The sequence below is a fragment of the Corapipo altera genome, unplaced genomic scaffold (assembly GCF_003945725.1).
Source record: "Corapipo altera isolate COAL_440 unplaced genomic scaffold, ASM394572v1 0, whole genome shotgun sequence".
NCBI lineage: Eukaryota > Metazoa > Chordata > Aves > Passeriformes > Pipridae > Corapipo > Corapipo altera.
Window position 1 is genome coordinate 12946301 of NW_020884872.1, and position 22197 is coordinate 12968497.

Consider the following 22197-nt stretch of genomic DNA (forward strand, 5'->3'; position numbering starts at 1 on the left):
CTACAAGCTCTGACCTTATCCATTTTAAGGTTTTACTGTAACTATTTCCCCTCGTCACATCACATTAGTGACCATATCCTTTATTACACAATTGTGCCAAGTGTTCAATATCCTACCTGCAGTGACTTTAGCTAGAGTGCCTAAAAAAGGCCCACTTCTTTGGAACTAGGAAGTTGCTCGTTAATTTTGAAGAACTGACAAGGTGCTGATTGCTGATCTGCCTGCTGTTTGGAACCATCACAGTTCACAGCCAGGACATATTAACTGTGGTTTTGTCTGGATTCAGTTTATTCCTTCCCTTGCTATCCACACAAAAGATACACACAAACAGAGTTATAAACTCAAACTGGGACAGAGCTCATGTTTTACCTTCGCACAGACTGAAACACAAAACTATTATTTTTGGTTTGTTCACAGTTCACTCTCGGGGTAATGCCAGCTCCATTCCTGAAAACATGACTGACCAGCACAGAGGAAGGACAGCGGACTCGCCTCTCCTCAGTGCTGCACACATCGGGCTGAGGAACCAGGAAAGGAAGGAGAAAAAAACTGAACAGTGCACCTTTCCTGGGAGCAATCAGGCAATCAGTTGTAAATTCTGTCAGGTAGGGAAGCACAGTCAAGGAGCACGGCACAGGAAGCAAAGTGCCTCCAGCACGGCCATGGAGATGGATGGATTAGAGAACCGAGGGAACAGGGATTGCCTGAAGCAGGGAGCATATTCTCAGAACTGACAAAATGAGGTTGCTTCCCAAGGGAACCATAAAGGCCAAGGAAATTCACACAGTCCAGAATGTTTGATGCCTGGATGGAGAGAGGACTGATAGGAAAGGATCCACGCTGTACTGTAGGCAGGGTTAACTTGCTTTCTGATTCCACCGAAACTAAGTTCCATCTATTTACAGAGCCTATTTAATTTAAAAGTCCAATAAAACCCACTTTAAAGATTAGGACTGTCTGGTATTATTTTCTGGCATGCTGACATTAAGGAATAGGCTGGGAACTCAAATTTTAAAGCTCCAGTTTATTTGGAGTTTCACCAAAAGCACATAAAAAAGATTTCTGGTGTGAAGTGGTAGCAGAAAAAAAAATCATAAATATGCTTGTGACTACATAAATTACTGAAAATTAGCAAATAAACATGTTAAAGTGAATGCATTAAATGTTCTTGCTCACTTGTGGCAAATGTACATCATATTTTTGTTTGCATATTAATAAACTGCCAAGCTTCCTCAACCTATGGCATAGCAAAACCAAAGGATCATGAAATCTGACCTGAAAAAAAAACAACTTTCTTGCAGTGTTTTTGAAGTGCATTAAGACAAGGTTTTTTAATTTTAAAAGTTCACAAAACAGCTGAACAGCTAAATTTATACTGTCTTACTCTGCTGCATAAAATTCAGGAATCTCTCTCTCTCTCTCGGTATGTCTAAGCTTTAGGTTAAGAATCTATGAATACATTTCAAAACCTGCCATCAGCATAGCTGCATAATACTCAAGGTCACTCACACTGAAGTTTATAAAACTCTTTAGCTTCTATAAAGACCAAAATAAAACTTAAAGGATTAATTTTGACCAAGGTTCATCACCTGGACTTACAAACTACAGGTAAATGTTTAATAAAGCAATTAAAAACCTCTGAATAGAAAAATAAGAACTATGATCTTTAAAGTCCACATCAGGAAAAAAGATGCTACAACTATTTCTGATAATTCTGACATCAGATCAAAAATATTCTTCCTCATCTCAGTGAAGATACTCCTTTCCACAAAAACTGTTAGTTAACTGTGGATCCAAATTAGAAGATCATTATGGAAAACATTTTTATTTCAAACTTTCATCTCTGGGTCGGATATTTTAGCCCATTAAATTAACTATTGGTCTACAGCTGTGATACTGCAAATCACATTATCTTAGAACACTTGATACTGGGTTTTTCCTCCTTTTTTAATCAGTACTGTATTGTGGCCATAGAAGTCAACACATGAGCCCTCAAATCTCTTAAACAAAAATTCTGAAGGGGGCATCCACTCCAAAAACCCATTCAGTTCCTTTGCCAGAAGTGATCCAAATGTTGTTTGGTCTGCATTAGCAGGGCAGAAGCTCATGCCACAGCACAGATATTTGGACTAGAAGAATTATGCAGTAGAGTCACTACAGAAAAATTATTTCCTCTTCTTCATTCACTGATCTGTCAACATTTCACTAAAGAGAGCTTCACAAGTCATCCAGATTAGAAAAACCCAGAAGGCCTACATATTATCCATTCTTTCCTATTTGGCATAACAACTGCCAAAGACATCAGGAAGATGATAAAAGGCTTCGAATCTTGCAAGCTGTCACTTATCCACAAAATGATTATTATTGTGTGGCTCCAGAGCATTTACACTTATTTGAAGCACTTAATCTCTATTTCCAAAGTGGTCATCCAGACAGATACCTTTCACAGACAAACACAATACCACATATCCTAATTTATATTTTCTAAGTCTGAAGCCTGATAAATAAGAAACCCAACCCAGTAGTCAATGTACAGCCAGCATGGAAGCTCTTGGCTCAAGGGCTATGACTGAATTTAACACAAGCTACATTAGTTGCTGCTGTAGTAGAATAAGCTGCTATTCACAAAGGGAAGTCTGTTGTATACTGCAAAGATATTTTGGATCAAGTATTTGTAGATAAAGAGACAATAAATGCCCCATGAACAACAGTTTTTTAGAGCTTAGTACATACAAGGCAGGAGTCTCCCATCCTCATTGAACACGTAAGTAGGCTAGAAATTAATTACTGTGGAAAAGATGACAGGACTTTGAATCACTTTGGATCTACACTAGTTACTACAACAGAGAATGTTGTTGACTGGATGACATCAGATTTCTGACCCACTCCATAACTCACACTGAATAGCAGGTTATGTTTTTAAAGATTTAGAAATGAGAAGAACAGGAGGTTTAAATTTTCTCTCAGCATTTCTGACAAAGGAAGAATAAGGAGAAAGAAGGAGCTATTTCAAGTCATGAGTGCAATACAGTAAGGAATGTTTAAAAACCTTGCTCTTCAAGTTATTGATTCATTCTGATTACCTGGGAGACAAGAGTATGCTTTTATTGACTTACAAGACTAACTTACAAATTATTACCTAAGATCCATATTAGAGTATTTACTTAACATTAGACAGAAGAAAATGAAACTTAATTTGACAAGACACATACACTATCAACAATTCAAGGCAGAAAACAGATTCAGAACAATCCAATCTTGTTGCAAGCAGAGCAACACACAATGTTAGTTCTACAATCATTTTTCAATGCACTTTTCCTAAACTTACCAACTCTGTACTAGCCCAACTGAAGGCCTGTTAAGTAAGTTATCAGGCAACAAATTGACTTCTCTCATGGTGTTTGCCAGTCGCACAGGGAGTTCTTTCCGCAGAAACATGTATGACGTCTTCTCACAGGCATTGTCACGACCTGTCAGAAGGAAGGAAAAACAGATGCCCATTGCAGCAGATCAAAGTTTAGACTTCCCAGTGCTAGAAGATTTGAAAAAAACTTGTGAAATGAAATACAGTTTTAAAACTATTTCAGTGCTCACCTTCACTTCCCTCTCACTCCCAAGACATATATTAAACTTTTACCTTCCTAGAGGGTAACCATTTTTGTCTGACATTTTTCCTCATTTCACATCATCTCATCTTCTCTCCTATAAACAAAAATCTCTCATCCTAGAGATAAAATTCATCAAATATCAAATATTTGATATTAGCTGGAAATAAGAGCCCAAAATACTAACTTTTATCAGTACAACTTTTATACTACAGTGAGCTTTTAAAAAGTGAATGCTGCACACATAACTGCAGGTAAGGAGTGAAAACAAAAGACAAAGCAGCATGACAACAGTTCAATGACATTTCACATCTGTCACAAGTTCTTCAAACTTACTAAGTACTTAAACATTTGAGCAGCACCTGGATGGAGCAGCAAAGGCCATAGCCCTCCTAGGTCCAGCCTACAAAATTCTCACCAGCAACCTGAAAGGAATGTGCAGTACTCATCACCACATTCCCATTCAGAAAAGCAGCAGCTAAGATTATCTTTGACTCTCACTTTTTAAAAAAACAGATTTTTATCCATCACAGTATTTTGAAAATAATGTATATATATATATATGTATGTATAAAAAACCAAAACAGTCAGAAAGTAAATAAATGGATCCAGCAAAGTAACAATACTTCCCTGGAGACCTAGTTAAAATAGTGATAATTCTCTGAAGCCACCCTACACAAACCAAAAGGCATGACTAAGAGCAATCTTAAGCTAAATTAGTTACTAAAGATACATATAAAATTTTAACTACAAATACTTAAAAGCAAGAGATGTTAAGACACTTGCCCCAGTAGTTCACATGGGGGACCAGACCTGACTTGACAGTTTTTTGTATTTTGCAGCATTTCACAAGTGGGGGAAGTCTCCATCATAACTAATTTCCAAAGAGTCCAAGTAAATAAAAATAAAAAAATTAAATAAATAAAAATCCATGTTTTACTTGTAATGAACAGTCAGTATTCTGCTTTCATCTAAAAAGACAGCAAATGCCTTTTGTGATGATAACCAGTTCAACCGCCTGCACAGTTTGTGAGTGAATGGAAGAGCCATAAATTATGTTCAAGCAAACCAGAAAGTGTTAAAAGCACTGCCAGGCACATAATCACTGAGATTCGCAATTTGAAATACTCAAGTACAATGCAACCAGCACAATCAAAGTGATACTTTTTAAGGCAGTGCCATTATAATCACAGTTTTCACTTTCTTATCATAGGTAACGTGCATTGACAGATTAGTTCCCAAACCCTAACACAAGCTTGAGGAATATGCAGGAAGGATTATGGTTTAATTTTTTTCTTGCTCATTTAGGTATCTTCAATCAGTGGATCATTAAATTCTATTAGTGTCAGCAATTCTATTATAGTTCTTCCAGCAAACATCTGGACTTATTTTACTTACTCTCTTTCTCACATCTCCAATTACAGACACGCACATGCTGTCAAAATTAGACAAAGGAAACAAGACATTACGTTGTTTTCTGTAAAGCACAGTAATGATTTCAGAGTTCAATCCTTCAAGTAAGTGAGATACTAATATTAATAGAGATACTAATAGAGGACAGACACTTGTCTGTCCACAAGTCACTGTATAAGCATAACGTAGGTTTTTCAAGACTGTGGTTGAACAGCAGGAAAGACTGACTAGCTCACCCTATACCCTCTGAGCTGGAAAACCCCTCGGAACAAAGACAACAACTGATTCTTCCCAACAGTGACTGAGAGCAAGTTCTGTTATTTTCTGGGCAATAAAAAGCAAAAGGAATGAAAGACAGCCCAGACAGTAAAGGACTCTCAGCTGCTGCGAGTCTGCGAAAGGTCGTGGAGGCCCTTCACAGACACAGTCCCCAGGTTTGTGCAAGGAGACAACAAAAGCTGCTACTGTAAAGCAGGACTGGTAGAAGGGACCCACTTCCTCTCCTTCCCCAAGCCAGGGCACATCTCTATTCAACCTGTCTCACTCCAGCAGATTTAAACTGTCTCTTTTTAAGGAGTTGCCTTGCCCTGTTGTACTGCTACATTTTAGGTACAGAGCCCTTTGGGGTCCCTTTGCATGCTCAGTGCAGGGAAAGGAAAGGAAGCTCTGGTTAAACCCTTCCTAACTTGCAAGTTTGCTTTAGCATAACTTCAGTTCATCTTTTTGGTTTGGGGCACGTGGTCAGTGCATCATCTGCTCAGCTGCAGGCAGTTTATCTGAGAGCCTCCACAGGGTTGCTTCAGCTACTAACATAAGGTCAGGTACCTGCCTGCCAGACAGCACGTGCCTGGGAAGAGGGAATGGCTACTCACCAGGATCAGCAGGAATTAGAGATCCTCCAACTTCCAAAGCAAAAGCAAACTGTGTCCTAACAGCTGCTGTTCCTCACAGCAACAACTGTACAACCACTTCCACGAAAATGAGTGACATCCTGCTAAGTAAAGAAACCTCCTAAGTCTATAAGTTAAGTATTTTCTTAATATAATTTATCATACACAGGCCTGATAAATTATATGATAGTTGTATGTATGATAAAGTTCATCTAAGTTTTAAAGATATTTCCAGAAATAGCATTCTAATAAGATGCAATGAGACTTCAGTAGGTTTAGCCTACAGTCAGACAAATTTTTTTCAGAAGTTGGCTTTATTTGTGATCTATTAGTTCCACCTTTTTCAAAATATACAGCATTCTTTCTTTGTTATGACTCCAGCTGAGTCAATAAGCATTGCCAGAACCAGGCTTTTGTCTTAAACACCACGGGCTAAAGCCAGTTTAAATCTATCAGTTTCAATTCAAGGGAATTTGAAGTCACTCTCTCAAGGTTAAAGTGTAAGTTAAATTTGTGAATTATCTCTCCTTGGTTTATGCTGCAGCCCTCAAGAAGTTACTCAATAATACAATATATAAAACAATGACTCGCTCACCTTGGTATGAAATCAAATTCATCTTATACCCTAGTGCAAACTACATTGTACCAGGCATCAAGGGCTGTACTTAGCTTTCTTTCCAAACTCTTTAAAAGCATGCTTTCAAAAAACTGAAAATGAAAATATTTGAAGACTCAAAGTGAAACACTTCTTACCAAGAAAGCCAAGAAAAAAGGAAAGCAAGACATCACATGATATATGGGTTTCACAATTTTACAAACACTATCAACACATGTGTTTCCCAATGTCTGTAAAACAGCAATGTTTGATTTTGATTGAACAATAATTCAGTTTTGTGGCTTTAAGTGGAAAAATTTTGCAGACCAATTTCTTAAGTCAGGCACTGAAACAAGTTTCCTTCAATGAAGAGCATCACATTAGGGCAAGACAAAGAACAAACCATACAGAATATGACCCCTTTGTTACAGACCTGCTCTACTGCAGGGAGCAAAGCAGCCCCATACTGCTCTTCACTGTAGAAAATAACCTTATAAAGGAACTATGTTTTCTAAGAGATTAGGTTTTAGTTCAGGGTCAAGAGGCTAGATTATCTTCAATGAGAAGAGTAAAAATCTGAGGTTATACTTCCAAACTGATTTAAAAACTCCCAGATCATATCTATGCCATGTGCAACTTAAATCCAGAATTTGACCTGAGGATAAAAGAAAAACACCCAAAACATCCCACTTTACTGGTATATTACATCAATTTCCAAGTATCTTCCAGAATGTAGATGGACCAAGCAGAAATCCAGAGAACAACAACAGTAAAACAGTCTGGGACACAGGAATGAATCATTCTGATTCGACTGACCTAAGAATAAATAGATCAAGGATACAGTAACACTCTTCAAAGCCTCACCATTCCCTACAGAGAAGGCAGCAGCAACCTTGTCCAACAAGAGCCAAACAACTGTTAGACTCAAACTGCAGAATACTCAAGTCAGAATAAGTTGCAGAAGCTCCTTGATGGTAAACATTGTGAAAGACAGCAACCTGCTCTTATTTTTAGCCAACTCTTTTACTAGCAAAGGTAAATATCTGACTAAAATTACATTAAGCCAGTTGATGCAGTCTCCAAAATGGAGATTACACTGAACACTGCCTAACATTCTTTATGGTCCTAATTGTCTCATGACCCAAAGAGGAAGAAAGATCACCTAATATCTTATCAATCACCTGCAAGAAGAAGGCAGTGCAATTTTGCACAGGGAGAGAAGTGAGCAAGAAGTAGGAACTCTGAAGAAAGTCAGTTAGCAAAAACACAGCATAGATGGCATAAACTAGGTTATACAATAATAGCTACTTTGACAGAAAAATGGCAATAGAAAGCAAGATATTTGTGAAGAAAGTAATCTTCAAATTATTACTATTGCATGCATACCTAGTGCAAAAACTGAAAGAAATGTCAAGTGTCACCACAGTAGGTCTTTAAAAAGACTTTTAAAAAAGGACTGTTTAATAAACCTTCTACTGTCTTCAACCTTCTGAACAATCTTACCTGTCTGGGCTAATCAGTCACCCTATACAAAAGTCATATAGAAAAGCACATTCATGACCTACTCTCGGGATTTCTAAATCTAAACTAGCACCAGACTGTGAGGCCAATCTTGAGACTCTTTTGTTTAAGAACAAGTCAATGTAATGGACTGACAACAGATACAGCCTTAAACTCAGTGAAAATGAGAAGATACATTAGTCAAACAGTGATTTCCTGGACTTTATATCAAACTAAGGTCAGTGAAGAATATTCCATGGACAACTTTCCACCTAACAGCCTTACACGTGACAGAAACAAGCCAGGGTTATAATAATACAGTGGGAATGGTTCCTGTACAAACACTGCTACATTTGGAACAGTCACCACCTACGAGAGAGCGAATGTCTCTGAATGATGATGGATCTGCTTATGCAGTGAAGTGTGATACATCTGAAGAATGATTTGACTGCCCTTGCTCATGTTTAAGTTGAAAAATGTAGTTAAACTTACTACAATAAGAGTAATACGTTCAAATGTATTAAAAAATTCATACACAAGGTGATATTTAATATTAAATATTAAATCAATTTTCTTAGATATGAAAAAGTGTTAGACCTTTCCACCAAAAAATAAATCATGCCAATTATTCAATTAGACAGGTATCAGAGGGGAAAAAAAATTAGGAAAAATATATGAATAAAACACAACTCAGAAACTTTAAGGTAATGTGGGTCACAAAAGCAAGTTTAAATGCACTAGGTCTTCTAAACGTAATACCATCAGAGAGGAAAAGATAAGAAGCTGAATGTTTCGGGGTTATATATCAATATTATCACTGGTGGACCTTCCATCCAGAGGAACTCAGGAAACAGTTCTACTGTCAGACAGTTTTCCCTACTACTCTATTTTCTCCTCTCTGAGGTTCAACTCTTCTCTGAACATTTACTCATCTCCTCTGTTTTTCTCTTTCACCTTTTAACCCACAGTGCTAAGGAACAAAAAACAAATTAGGGAACTCTTGGAAAGTTGGACTCAGAGAAAACTTTTGTTCTGGGTCCTGCAACAAGAGGCACAAACAGTGTAGAGGCCATTCACACACATACAGCCGACCTGATTCAATTATGGCAAATTCTACAAATGGCCAGAGCAATACTGTGCTGTCCAAGACTGAGATTACAAAAGGATTAGTTCCATATGGAAGGTTGTACACAAACCTCCATTTTGCTGCAGAAGAGTGCAGAAACTCAGTATGAGACCATGAACTCTGGTTCCAAAGCTCTCAGTTCAGCTGCCAGATTCCCACAGTCATGAATACCCATCTGAGAACAGACTACAGCAACAGCCCTTCACAAGTGATGATCAAAGTCACCTACTTGGAAAACCTAATATGGCTGTCACATCCCCAGCAGTTACTGAGCTGCCAAGGTCACATCATAAAAGCATCAGTAGTTTCTGAACATTAACACTTATCTGTCATAGGAGACAGGAAAAGAAGAAACTAAGTGCTCCTTTTAGTCTTTCCACTGCACTCCAAGGTCTAGTTCTCACCATTAACATGGATGGAATGCCAGAGACATTAGATACTGTATTACTTCGAGACTCAAAAGCAGCAAAGTCCCACCTGTTGTGCATCAGAGACAAGAGACTCCATTTAGAATCCATAAAAACAAGATCAGAAGCCTTTCATTGTGAAACTACTACCACTGCTTTTAGATAGGGCAAAAGGAAGACAGACAGGAAGGCAGGAGTGATGGACCATACCTACTCTCTTGAGCTTCTGGGATACTTTATAGCTCCTGTACAGGCAAACAAAACAAAAACAAGTGAAGCAGTGACATGCAGAAATCCTCAAAAGCATAAAGATCTATGCATCAGAGCAGACTGAGCAAAGGCTAAAATAAATAACTTACTGCTGAAGCTAGGAAAACAGAACTTGTGAAAGGCTGTTGAATTCCAATGATTACACACCACTTCAGGAGCATGGCCTATTTATTAAAAGACAAACAAGCTATGCTTGCACAGTCCCAATAAATGTGGCTACAAAACAAAACCTCTCAAAACAACCCCAACTCCAAAAGTATTCCTATTGCCCAACAGAAACAATGGCATTTTTAGCATACTCTGTAGGTATTTATCTCACCAACCACTAAAAATACCAATCCCATAAAGAGCATACAGGGTTGGTTTGTTTGGTAAAAGACATGGCTTTGTAAAACCCAACGAAGATGAGGAAGCAGAGGGAAAAAGAACACAAACATATCACTGGAGATGGTGAATCCTGCTGACCCTTCCTCTCTACCACAGGCTGCATCTAAGAAATCTGTATTTTAAAACTGGACCTACCACGTTGTTCTACAGAACAGCAACCACAGCCCATACAGCTGTTCTGACACAGGGAGCTTGAAGATGGACAAATTCAAGGATCTGTCCCGCACTAACCTCAGGTACTAAGCCTGTTTTTGGATATCTCAGAACTAAGCTTCAGCCAAAGTTCCACCACAGCTCTCTAAGGCTACTTCCATAAACCCTTGCAATTGTTTCATGCAAATGCCCTGTTTTAAGGGCATGGTTTCATTCTGCACATATGACTGGCATATTAAGAGACTGATTCTACATCAGTAAGGAAACTGGAGAAACTCTGAAGTTTCAAAAAAATGAAACTTGAAGAATTAAGGACAAAATTTTTTTTTTAGATTTTACTGATCTATAATAAACTTATCACTTTTATGAAATCTGAACAATTAAGTTCTGTTAAACAACTGCTGCCAGAAAATCAGGTAAAGCCAGAGGAACTGAAGTCTGCAAGTAAACTTTCCCACATTTTCTTTTCCTTCTTCAGCCCAGTTCCCATGACTAGTTGGGCCTTTGCAGGCTATGGAAAAGGCACACTGCGAGGTGCTCAAGCCTTCTCAATTTACATGATTTATGTTCAGAGATGAGAACCCAGCTGTTAACACTGTACAACCATTGATTTCCACATTTCCACTGGGTCATTTCATTGCTAAGTACAGTCCAAACTGGCAAGCTCACATACTAGTTAGCTTTGCAGTTAAACTTTCCAACAGTCATTTGAAACAGCATATGGATAAATCCAGAGCTGGAGTACTGAAATAGTAGAGCTTAAGAAACCATTTCATATTTATGTGATTCAAATAACAACAGATTCAAGGACTCTTTGACTGCCAGGGCAACTTCAACACTTACTTTCTACTCCAAAGGAAAATCTCAGTATACCATTCACTCATGAAAATGAGTTAGCCTATATTCTGTTGTCTAAATGAGCAGACCACATCCCACTCATAATCGAGGTCTAGACTTTTGAACTTAAGAAGTTTAAAAATAAGAATAATCACTCTTGATTTTGTAACAGAAAAAAATACTTATCTCCAAGATCTCTCTAAGAGTGAGCCAGTTTATACCTTATGTCTATTAATTACTCTGCCCATATTAAAGAACACCAGTGACATCAAGAGAAAGTTGGTTCATGTTTTCATGTAAATGCAGGTTAAGAACAAAATGTCAGCAACTTGTCCTTAGCACAGCTGGACAGCTAAACATGGACTGAGACCTTACATTTATTAATACATTAGCTGTACACTAATTTAATAATAAAGAATGCAATAGTAATAATGTAATAAGTTAGGGTATATAACTTGTGAACTCCAGTAAGACTCTTTCAAGTAACCTGTCCTCTAAATGAAACCGACTGTGCCAGAAAGCAGCTTAACTTACTGCTGAACTGGAACAGATAAACAGAAGGAATTAACAGATGCACAATACACTGCAGATCTATCAAAGCCTTAGTCAAACTCCAATCATTAATTTTAACTCTTAAAGCCACAGCCTTCCTGTCATAGAAAGGACTCGAGGGAAGACATATGTCTGTCTCTCTCAAGAGGAACAGATTATCAGATAACCACTGGTCAAAGCTGGAAACCAGCACAACATATTATTATACAGAACAATCCAAATGAAAGCATGAACTTTTAAAAAAAGCTTCCCTAATCTAAAACTAGTGTTTAGCTGCTTATCACTCAGATCTAATGAAATAAATTTTTGAGTATTTTAATGCATTTGTCAAGACACAACACAGTAATCAAAGTATCTATAAAGTTTAATGCAGAGGCACTCAAGCGATTACCCACAGGCTGTATTATTTTTAGACACACAGGCCCTACGCTGTCTTTCCTTTCAGTGATTTGGGAGTAGGCTGAAAGTCGGATGAATCATTTTAGCAGCAAAGCTTTGTCTCACCGAATTGCAGGCAATCCTCACAGCAAATGACAGACAGACATGGCCCGGGTCAGGTTCTTGATCTTAAGAGCTATCTCTGGAACCCAAAGACTCCCTCCCTAACCAGGCACAAGGAGTTTCTAAAACAACCAACTAACCGAAAAAAAACCAAACAACTCTTCAGACTGTATCAACTCCTCTTCCACCGACAGTCCTGAGTGCAGAGCAGGGAACAGTCAGTCTGTGAGCCAGGAGCTGCACGTCAGCCCTGGCCTTCACTGCAAAGGGGCTCCATGGCTTTCAAACAGGAGACCCTGGGCAAAACAAATGTCATGTTTTGTTCTGCTGAGACTCAAAACTTTAAAACAAATTTTAAATTCTTTTTTTAAATGTAGATGACACTTAAAATACCAAGCCAAAGAAACTTTATTCCTCTTTTGTTGCTCTGATCAGATTCTGTTACCATAAACTGACCAGAAAAGACTGAGTTTTGCTTCTTGGAACTCATAATCACCTTTTCCTCCCATAAGAGGTAAAAAATCTATTTTCACATTGAAGGTTATAACTAGATATTCCAAATTTTTAACACTCTTTTAACTCACAGCTTTGATAACTTCCTTCCTAACCTTTATGAAAAAATTCCCACTAACTGTTCCAGAAAAATACAAATCCCTGCTTTATCTTTTAGTTCCTGTCAACCTGCCAATGGAAAAGCTATTCCAAATCTACAGCATAAATAAAATTAATGTTTATGAGCAAAGACTCACCCAGCTAAAACCAATTACATAAAAATACTACCAATATCACATGCTCCAGTTTCCCTTCAGTCTCAGTGAGGTGAAATGTATTAGACTGTTAAACATCTTGTTACCAAATGCTTTTGATGATTAACAAACCACATAACAAAAAAAGATTAGAGGATTCCTCTATGTCATTGCTAGTTCAAAGGTATTTATCCAGTTACAAAAATCTTTCAGAAAAACATAAATAAGGACTAAAACAAATAAGTAGCAGTTAAAATGCAAATTACTTTTTAGCAAAAAGTTATTTTTTAACTTTACATAGAAGGGATTAGAGGAAAAAAGGGCCAATAAAATACTCACTTATAACACATAAAGCATCAGAAAAAGAACTATATCTCAGAATCACAGTTCAGTGCTCTAATCTATCCTTTCAACCCAAGAAGAAAAATTATATTTAACTGACTCCAGAAAAACACAAAAAAAACAAACACATTTTTAAAAGGATAAGTAGCAGCCTGTAGACGGCTTTTACAAAAAACAAAGGACAACTGGCAACAAGAAAAGCTGTTCTACTATAGTAACTATGAAAATAGATAAAACAATTGCTAAATCTATCTATGTCTAATTCTATGAAGGATATATTTTTTTAGGCTCTGGGGGAGTGGAGACACAACACTCCCTCTACACAAAACACTCCTGTGAAGATCAATGGCTGCTAGTAAAACACAGAGTATATATGAAGCATTCTTCATAAATATTTGTACTGTGTAGGGCAGGCTGGAGTCAGCTTTCCCCACAGAGACCCAGAGGGTGCTGTGCTTTTTCTCTCTCTCTCTCTGTCTCCCAAGAGAGCCATTACACTGAGACATCACTCTGCTTGTGAGGGGTGGCGACTGACTGCTTTTGCATCACTTGTTCCTCTTCCTCTTTTCTTCACTTCAAAACTGTCTTATTCTCAAGCCATGAGTTTTCTCATATTTACCTTTTCCATTCTCTCCCCATGCCAATGGGGGATGGGAGGAGAAGAGCAAGCACCTAGATGGGTGCTCAACTGGAAGGGTCAAGAACCAGAACACTGAATATCTACTATATAGCAATCTTACCTTGAAGTTATTCTGCTGTTTTGTGTGTTGTTTTGGTTTTTTTTTCATTAAGAGTTTCACATGGGACTGTGCCAAAACTTCATAAAATGCCAGGTGCAGCACCTGTTGCTACTGCCTTAGCAAATATCAAATTAACTGGGAAATTAGGGCAGCCCAACATAATTTATTGTCTCTTTACCACCTCTTTTTCTCTTGGTGTTTATCTATGAACTACAAACTTCATTATCAGCTCCATCATTTTTTTCAGCTACTTCAGGTAACGTGACTTAACTTTAATGTCCTCCTCTTCCATTTCTCTGAAAGAAAAGTAGTGTATTTTCCCACTCCAGAACCCTGGAGCCATCACCATCCATTATCTCCATGAAGCCCATAAGCAGCAGCTGTACTGTACCAGGCCACACACATTTGCAGAAAAAAGCTACCCACGAAACACAGAACTGACTGACTTCTACTGGAACCCACTAAGCCAAGAGGATCTAGATATATTTCAGCTTATCTAAAATCTGGGTCAGGGGAGAACTGTGATTTCCTTTATGTTCCTGGATACAATTCATCTTTTTCTGAAGACCAAAGCAAAGATGAATTCAACAGTCTTTATCATTATGTACTTACTTAAACCAAGTAAATGCTACACTTGAGCATTCTCTCCAATTAATATAAATTATCTCAACATCTTTTTATCTGCTTTTTTATCCCATGACCTTTCACCTTAGCTGTTATTTGTACTGCAACCCGAGATAGATGTCCTTGCTTCCACCTTTCATTTTTTTTTTTTTAATCAACTGTATTTCTGGAACTCCTAACACTGTTCTACTGCTCTCTTATCTTTTGTCTGCATCAGAATTGCTCCTTCCAAAACTGACAGATCACCTTGTACTCCTTATGTCTTAGGAGAGACCTTATCTACCTATTTTCTTAGCTTGTAGAAGTTATGCTACTTTACAATCACTAGCTGTCATTTCGTCCATTCTGGAAGGGAAGGAATGCTATCAAATTCACGTTCATTTTCATCAAAATTTAATTAAGTTTCAGATTTTCAAGCACATTCTTAATAATCTAAAGGAAGCATTTCAGCAATTTCTACCAGTTGCTGGAAGAAAAAGGTGTCCCAAACATTTTTAGATCTTCAAGAACTACAAATCCTATCTTTTTGTCGTTCCAGAAAGAAGTTTCCCGAGCTCCCAATTTCTCTCAATTTCTGGATTACTTGTGCTACTTGCTAAAAAGAAGCAAACAGAACCACTGGCATTGTTTACTGCTTCACAGCTTCTTGTCCTCTTTCTTGCACCAAAGACATCGAACTGCTTCAATGCCTTATCAGCTTCAGGGAAAAAACCCAAACATGAGTATGCAGAGATGTGTGGGGTGTCCAGGGTAACATCATCTCCCCTTCCCAGTGCCTCAAGGCAGAGGACTGCACCAGCTCCTCTGGTCAGTGCAAAGACAAACAGAACACAGATTGAGAAATTTTCTCCTGTTTTGGGAAACAAAGGACAAGCAATTCCACCAGCTGGACGATGCTCACTTGCAGACTACAAGCCTACACTTACAGGTAAGACTGGCCAGCCAAACCACCTACTGAAGGAAGAGTTTTCAATGCTTAACCTTTATGAGGAAAAAAAAATTACTTTGGTGATCCAGTTTGATCATCTACAACAACAATTTATGGAATTTGTACCATAACTATACAAAAAAACTTAATTCAGAATATACAAAGTCTCAACCACTCACAGAAATTAAGTGTTCCTTTACTGAATAAACAGCCTGTAAAAGTGACTGATACAGATAATTCAGTAAATGAAATGCACCCCGCTCTAATATTACACAGTACTCCCACACAAAAGTATCTCTGTCATACCACAGTTAACAGTGACTGCTAAACAGAGTTATCTAACCACAACGACTACTCCAGACCTTCAAAACAATCAATATTAGGCTTTATAAAACCCCTCAATATTATATATAGTATTGGAACATCACTGCCTGCCAGTGTCTGGCAGCTGTAAATAGGAACAGGTTATAAATAACAAGAGTTGCATCAAAAAGGTTTCCAGCTTACTTGCTGTGCTACAGCCCATTCAAAGGAAACCCTTTTTAATGTTATGAAATGAAAACTTTATCCATGCCCAGATCTAGGGAATGAAGGACCGAATATGGAAAAGTGATAACCCCAAAATAATTGAAGAACAAAAGCAGCCAGACAATCCAGCTTGCACATCCAGCAGCCACTGTGACCAACGAGTAGCCTTTCAAGGTAAAAGCTAAACAGCAGTAAAATGATTCTATTCCAATGTTTGGCAAAACTCCTAAAGGGATTCTATTTAAAGCTGTAACAGGCATATTTGAAGAACAACACTGAAAATTCTGGAAAAGCCACAAAAGATAATTCCATAGTATTTTCACAAGGCTTGAAATAGTTCATTTAATGTGTTTAGCTTTACAATATAAAAAAAAAAAAAATACTCCAACACAATGTACAAATTGTGAAAAAATAGTGAAAAAATTCCAGGCATCAGAAGAACACAATCTACCAACAAAAGCTGTAATGAAACTGCTAGATGGAAGCCGAAGCCAGTCAGATGAAAATAGAAGACAGTAATGTCTGACTAGCATTCATCTTTGTGATCCAGTTCAGTGGTTACCATACCAATGGTTAACATATGTGTTAAGAGAAAAATTTTTTTTTAAGATGCATTTAAATCAAGCATAAGGTTTTAAGGTCAGTGCACAAACAGAAGTAGAAAAGGCAGCTGCAAGCAATAAATGGCAGGTAATTCTTCAATAGTATCTTTTAGCCCTAAACTTTGGTGGAGAAACGGTATCTAAGGCAATTGCAATGTTCTGTTAAAAAAAAAAACACCACACAATAAAAATCTTCCAATATCTTTTCGCGTAGAAAAATTTTCCAGTCATCTTCCATAAGAAGATTAATAATTATATTTGGAGACAGAAGGCTGGTTTTGAACTCTACTTTCCTACCGCCACATCTCGTTGTTCAAATTGTATCTGCCAGCCTCCCTTCCAACGGCACATTCCAGCTCAGCGCTGCCGCCTCTGCCAACAACAGGAAGCGTAAACACTCCTGCAGAAACCCGATCACCTACAACTGTCAACAATCCACCGTGATGCCAACAAATGATTTACTCTATATTAGTTTTGGAAGAGGCCTACAGGTTTCCTCGAGACAGCTGAGTTTAACAGGTACCTTTTTACTACATAAACTAAACGATTTCATACCAAAAATTGTATTTAAAAACGGGGAGGATCCATTGATCATCTTTTCCTCCAGATACGCCCCAGGGCACAACAATTCCCAAACCACACGCAGTCACTGATTATCTGCTGCATGCTCAGCTGTTCACAGTACAGTAAAATTACCAAATTACAACCTTCGTGATATTTTTCAATGCCACAGTTGCCACAAATTGCAGCAGTTGCCACAAATATTTTGACTATAACCTACAAAATCAGGATCTCCTAAGCCACATTCCACAACAAGAGTTCACTATGATTCACTTCTATTTTCAGCCTATGCGTGACTTTTTTATCCAAATTCATCAGTAACTATGTGGTACCTGAACACTAGTACATCAAATGTTAAAAGAGCTAACAAAAAGCAAAGTTTAACCCTGTAAGTACAAAATTCATCCAAAATAATTGTTTTGAAACATAAAAAAAGGCTAAGTACAACTGGCCCAGACAGATTTAGTAGTAAACAAGCTCCAAAAGCACATGGTAGGTGTTTCTGATGAAACAAATCTCAGACTCGCAAAAGTCTCAGGCACTTGGTCAGCAGAGCAGCAGCAATGAGAGAATTACTTGAGTACAGTATATTGGCACACATTCACAACAGCACAGCACAAGCACAACTTCAAATGACTCTTTCATGCATGATCAAAGGATTGCACAATTTATAGTTCACTCATGTCTTTATTTGTGCTTAATTATATGTAACCTTTGCAGTACAACCATTCATTTCCCAAAACATTTGTCAGTAACTTCACTGAGGTACCGAGGCAGCCAAGCAGCTGTGTGCAGTTTGTCAGCTGGGGCAGGGTTCTGCTCACACCCGGCCCTCACAACACAGGGGGCAGTGCAGGCACCATGAGCTCAGGGCTCCGTGTGCCTTTTTTAAATGCTAGGACACTCACAGAAAAGAAACTCTACTTTTCTCAAACAAACCTGTGTGATGGGTTAATATTTTCCCCAGGCACACATGACCCACTGGGTATCCATGTGGTTGCTGATTAAGATTATTGTGTATTTTGGATTAACCTGTCACCCTCTAAGGCCCACTCTACACACTGAAGCAAATCTAAATTGAGATGCTCTATCAAGACAGATCTCCAGTACGGGCATCGCTTTTCTCAAACAGTCTAGCTCCCAAAATGTACAAAGACCCATGTACCTGAACATTAGATGACATCTATACTCAAAAGTTCATTTCAGAAAAGATATTTGAGTAATTATATCAGTCTGGGTCATTAAGAAATGTTTGTACTTGGAAATCTATCAAAATAACTTCCAGAAGAACTACCCAGTTTGGAAGTACATAGCTGAATCCAGTTGGTTGTTTTGTGTTTTTGCCAGACTAGACATAGAGGCCTGGATAAACCTGGAGTGACATGCTAATATTATACAAGGTCAAAACTTGTTTATATTGAAACACACTTACAGAAGGTCATTCCTTCGCAAAGGAACGAGATTGCACAACTATCTTGGGAAATACACTTCATAACAAAAGAAATTGCCTGAACAGTATTCAGGAGCGTGCAAACAGAAAATGTACACACAGCAAAAACAGAAAAAAGCTGCATAATCTGAGCGCTCAGACTTTCTGACACAGAGGTCCCGAGCCCATGACACAGTAACCTCTGACACAGTTGCGGCAGCCACAAAGACAGCTGCAAACTCAACAAAGTACAGGACACAGACAGGGCTCAGCTACGAAAACCAAGTGAGAGTCGCTGTTTAACTATTGCTTTCTGGTTTGTTTCACGGGTTCCTGGGACTAGTGAGTTACCTCAAACAGCCAAATTGGCTTTTACAGAGGTTTAATTAGCTGAATTAAGCTCTATGAGAAAGTTAATTTATATCACCAGAAGAGACTCTACAGTCCCAGTATGCAGACAGGTGTGTTCCATACAACCCACATGGTTATTTAGTAATAAATAAAAGCCCAAGCTGTACCTCACTATACATTGCCACCAACTGTCTTTGAAGACTCTTCAGCTCACAAGAAGTATAAAGTTTCTCCTCCCCTGCTCACAAGATTTTTACAAAGAGATAAATTTTTACACCAACAACTTCGTATAAACCAATATAACCTATAATAAAAAAAAAGACATGAAGAACACATTGCAGTTTCATTACCATCAGAATTTAAGTCAAAAAACTTTCTTCAAATAAATCCACATCACAGTAAGTGCAAATCCCATACAAGAAATGTACATCAGACAAAATCAGACTGCCATGAGAGGGTTATTCACACGTTTCCTTTGGGCTTACTCTTCTTCAGTATTTGTTGAAAATTCAGTCACCTTTTTGTAAAACAAGCTACATTCATGCAGCTCAACTAAAAATACCATTTCTTTTTAAGTGAGACATTAGGTAGCCTCTATAAGCTGACCACAAAACAGAGTGTCTTCTTCCCACTACACATTCAGGTGGGATAAGCACAAGTGAACTGCACCTTGAGTATCGTGCTCCTTATGCTTGGTGTATTTGCTCTCTTGAATATCTGTGTCCTGTGCCACCAGCAAATTCCTTTTTGGCTAATTCAGATTAAAGTAACATAGCTCCCTGACACAGTGCATGTTCTCCAGGCCTTTCACGCCTCAAGTGGTAAAACCCTTGCACCATCACCTTACGTTTTGATGTCAATTTTTCCTCTAGGCCTCTGAAGTCTCCAACAGAACTTGAAACTACCCAAAGCCATAAACACCTAGGATCACATAAGTCAAGTAACTACACTGTTTTTAATCTATCTGCTTAAACTGCTGTAAACTTGCTACTTGAGTTTTCCCAAGTAAATACAGGCACTAAATAGGACGTAAGTGCAGATGTTAAGTGGCCCATAAGGCTTATTAAGATCAAGCTGATAGGTTTAGCAATGTTGATACAACATAAAACTACTAATTTTAGAAACTCCTAGCGACCTTCCAAGACTAAACCATAGACATTTTTTTTTCCTTCAGAGGTTTTAAATGTCAACGACTAGATACCTTCCCATCACTCTTAAAATATGAATACACTTAAATATATAGGCTGCACACACGATTCCAATGACACACCAGTGACAACAGACTGGAGCACATCCAAAAAATAAGGCTGGCCAGGCTGTAACGTGCCATTCTCACTCTGTTTATTTCCACTAACATAAACCAGGCTTAAAATTGTAACATAAAACTACTTTTTTCCTGGAGAATTGCGAGACATTTTTCAAACCACAAAGTAATACAGATACTATGTTAGAACAAACATAACATTATTGAAAGGCTGCCACAGAAGAGAAGTCTAAAGGCAAACAGTAATGCAGGGGCAACGGAGACCTGTAGAAATCCTTAGCAAAAAGCAAAGTTTTGTCACGACATCCAAGGCATTAAAGAAAATTCTGAGGTATAAATTCTTTATACCTCTCTAGTCACAACTGAAAAGCCTCACAATCATCAGTACTTCCCTGGCAACAATTTACAAACCCAACTTTCAAATAGGCAACGGTGACACGATTTGTTTACTGTCAGGGCTAAAATAAAGATAAGTTTTAGGCCATTGCTCTTGGCAGTACAGAAAGACACAGTATAAGAAGCAGAAGTGCCAGAGCTGGAGAAGCCCATCAGCACAGGAAGGGGTGGGGAAGTGAGAACAAATTCAGGTGAGCGGAGACCAGAGAAAGCAAGCAAGGTTCTCCTTTAAATGGAGCCATGGTGTGATGTGGTTTTTTGGTTGTTTTCTTTTTAAATGGTACAAAAACCTGTTTCACTGAGATGCTGTATCGAGCCCAGCACTGGCTTTCTGTACTTACAGCATTCTTTTGCTAATACTATTGCCATAGTTGTGCAATTGTTTCCACTTTTAATCACTTTCTGGCTGAACACCACTGGCTCATTTTTGTCCTTTTGCACCTTTAGTGTAACCGTAGAACGAAGGAACGCTCTGTTACGCTTCATGGTGTTACACTTGGCGTTTACATTTACTCTATCAGCAATATTCATATGATAATAAAATCTCAATAACTCTTGTGTCAGAGAGCAGGAGCCAAACAACCTCTGATAACAGATACAGGTTTATTGCTATCTAGATGGAAGCACGTTTTTTAACAGCAGCACAAGCCACTCCTGGGTTTAGTTTCAGTGCTTCTACGAAGAAAGATGCTATTTATTCTGAAATTATTGTTATACTAACAATGGCATCATTACTTATTCTGAAAAGAAAAATGCTATTTTTTCATCAGCAACGTTTCCTGAAGCACTTCTGATTTTTGCACAAACAGGTCTCCCACACAAGTACTGCCAGAGTTCACGCCCGAGGTTTAAGTAAGTCGATCTCTAGATTAAAATTTCCACGCTCAAGACCAGTAATTTAGCGAGTGAAGGAGAGGGTAAGCTCACAAAAACGTCAGGTCAGAAACCCTTAGTATGACCCCCCCATCCCCACGGTGGCCGTGCCCGGGAATAACGCAGGGAAGGAGCACCACGCCTGCCTCTCCTGGCACCTGGGTCAGACGAGCAGCGGCTGCTCGCTCTCCGCCGACCCCGCGCACGGCCCGGACTCAGCGCGGGGCCCCCCGGCCTGCGGGGCCGCCCCGCCGGGCCCGGCCGCGCTCACGCTGCGGGGCGAGGAGCCGGGGATCGAGGGGCTGTGGCCGAGGAGCCGGGGCCTACTCGCCGGCAGAGCCGCGGCGACCCCCCACATCCCCCCTCAACGCCGCGGCCCCGGCGCTCACCGAAGTCGAGGAACTGCTTGATGGAGAGGGGCGAGGGGGAGAAGCGCGAGTAGTACTCGATCTGCTTGGGGATGGGGCTCTTCAGCAGCGCCCCGCACAGCCGCATGGCGCGGCGCGGCCCGCCCGGCTCCGCTCCCGGCGGCGGCGGCGGCTCCTGCCCGGGGAGCGGCTCCTGCCCGGGGCGCGGC

The 22197-nt window shown here is 39.0% G+C and overlaps 1 protein-coding gene across 4 annotated transcripts in view; it reads right to left on the bottom strand.

Moving 5' to 3' along the window:
- PDK3 (pyruvate dehydrogenase kinase 3) overlaps nt 1-22182 on the bottom strand; it is a 51999-nt gene extending 29817 nt beyond the window's left edge. Inside the window, exons 1-3 of one of the 4 annotated variants that reach the window (XM_027636887.1) lie at nt 22010-22122; nt 5004-5040; nt 3329-3470 (exon numbers count right to left, since the gene is read on the bottom strand). In XM_027636887.1, the coding sequence (XP_027492688.1) occupies nt 3329-3438 (110 nt within the window). In that variant the 5' untranslated portion in view covers nt 3439-3470; nt 5004-5040; nt 22010-22122. Of the gene's footprint in view, nt 1-3328; nt 3471-5003; nt 5041-5890; nt 5910-22009 lie in introns of those variants that run through there. The other 3 variants (XM_027636896.1, XM_027636876.1, XM_027636905.1) reach the window with 3 other exon arrangements.
- Nucleotides 22183-22197: the final 15 nt, after the last annotated feature.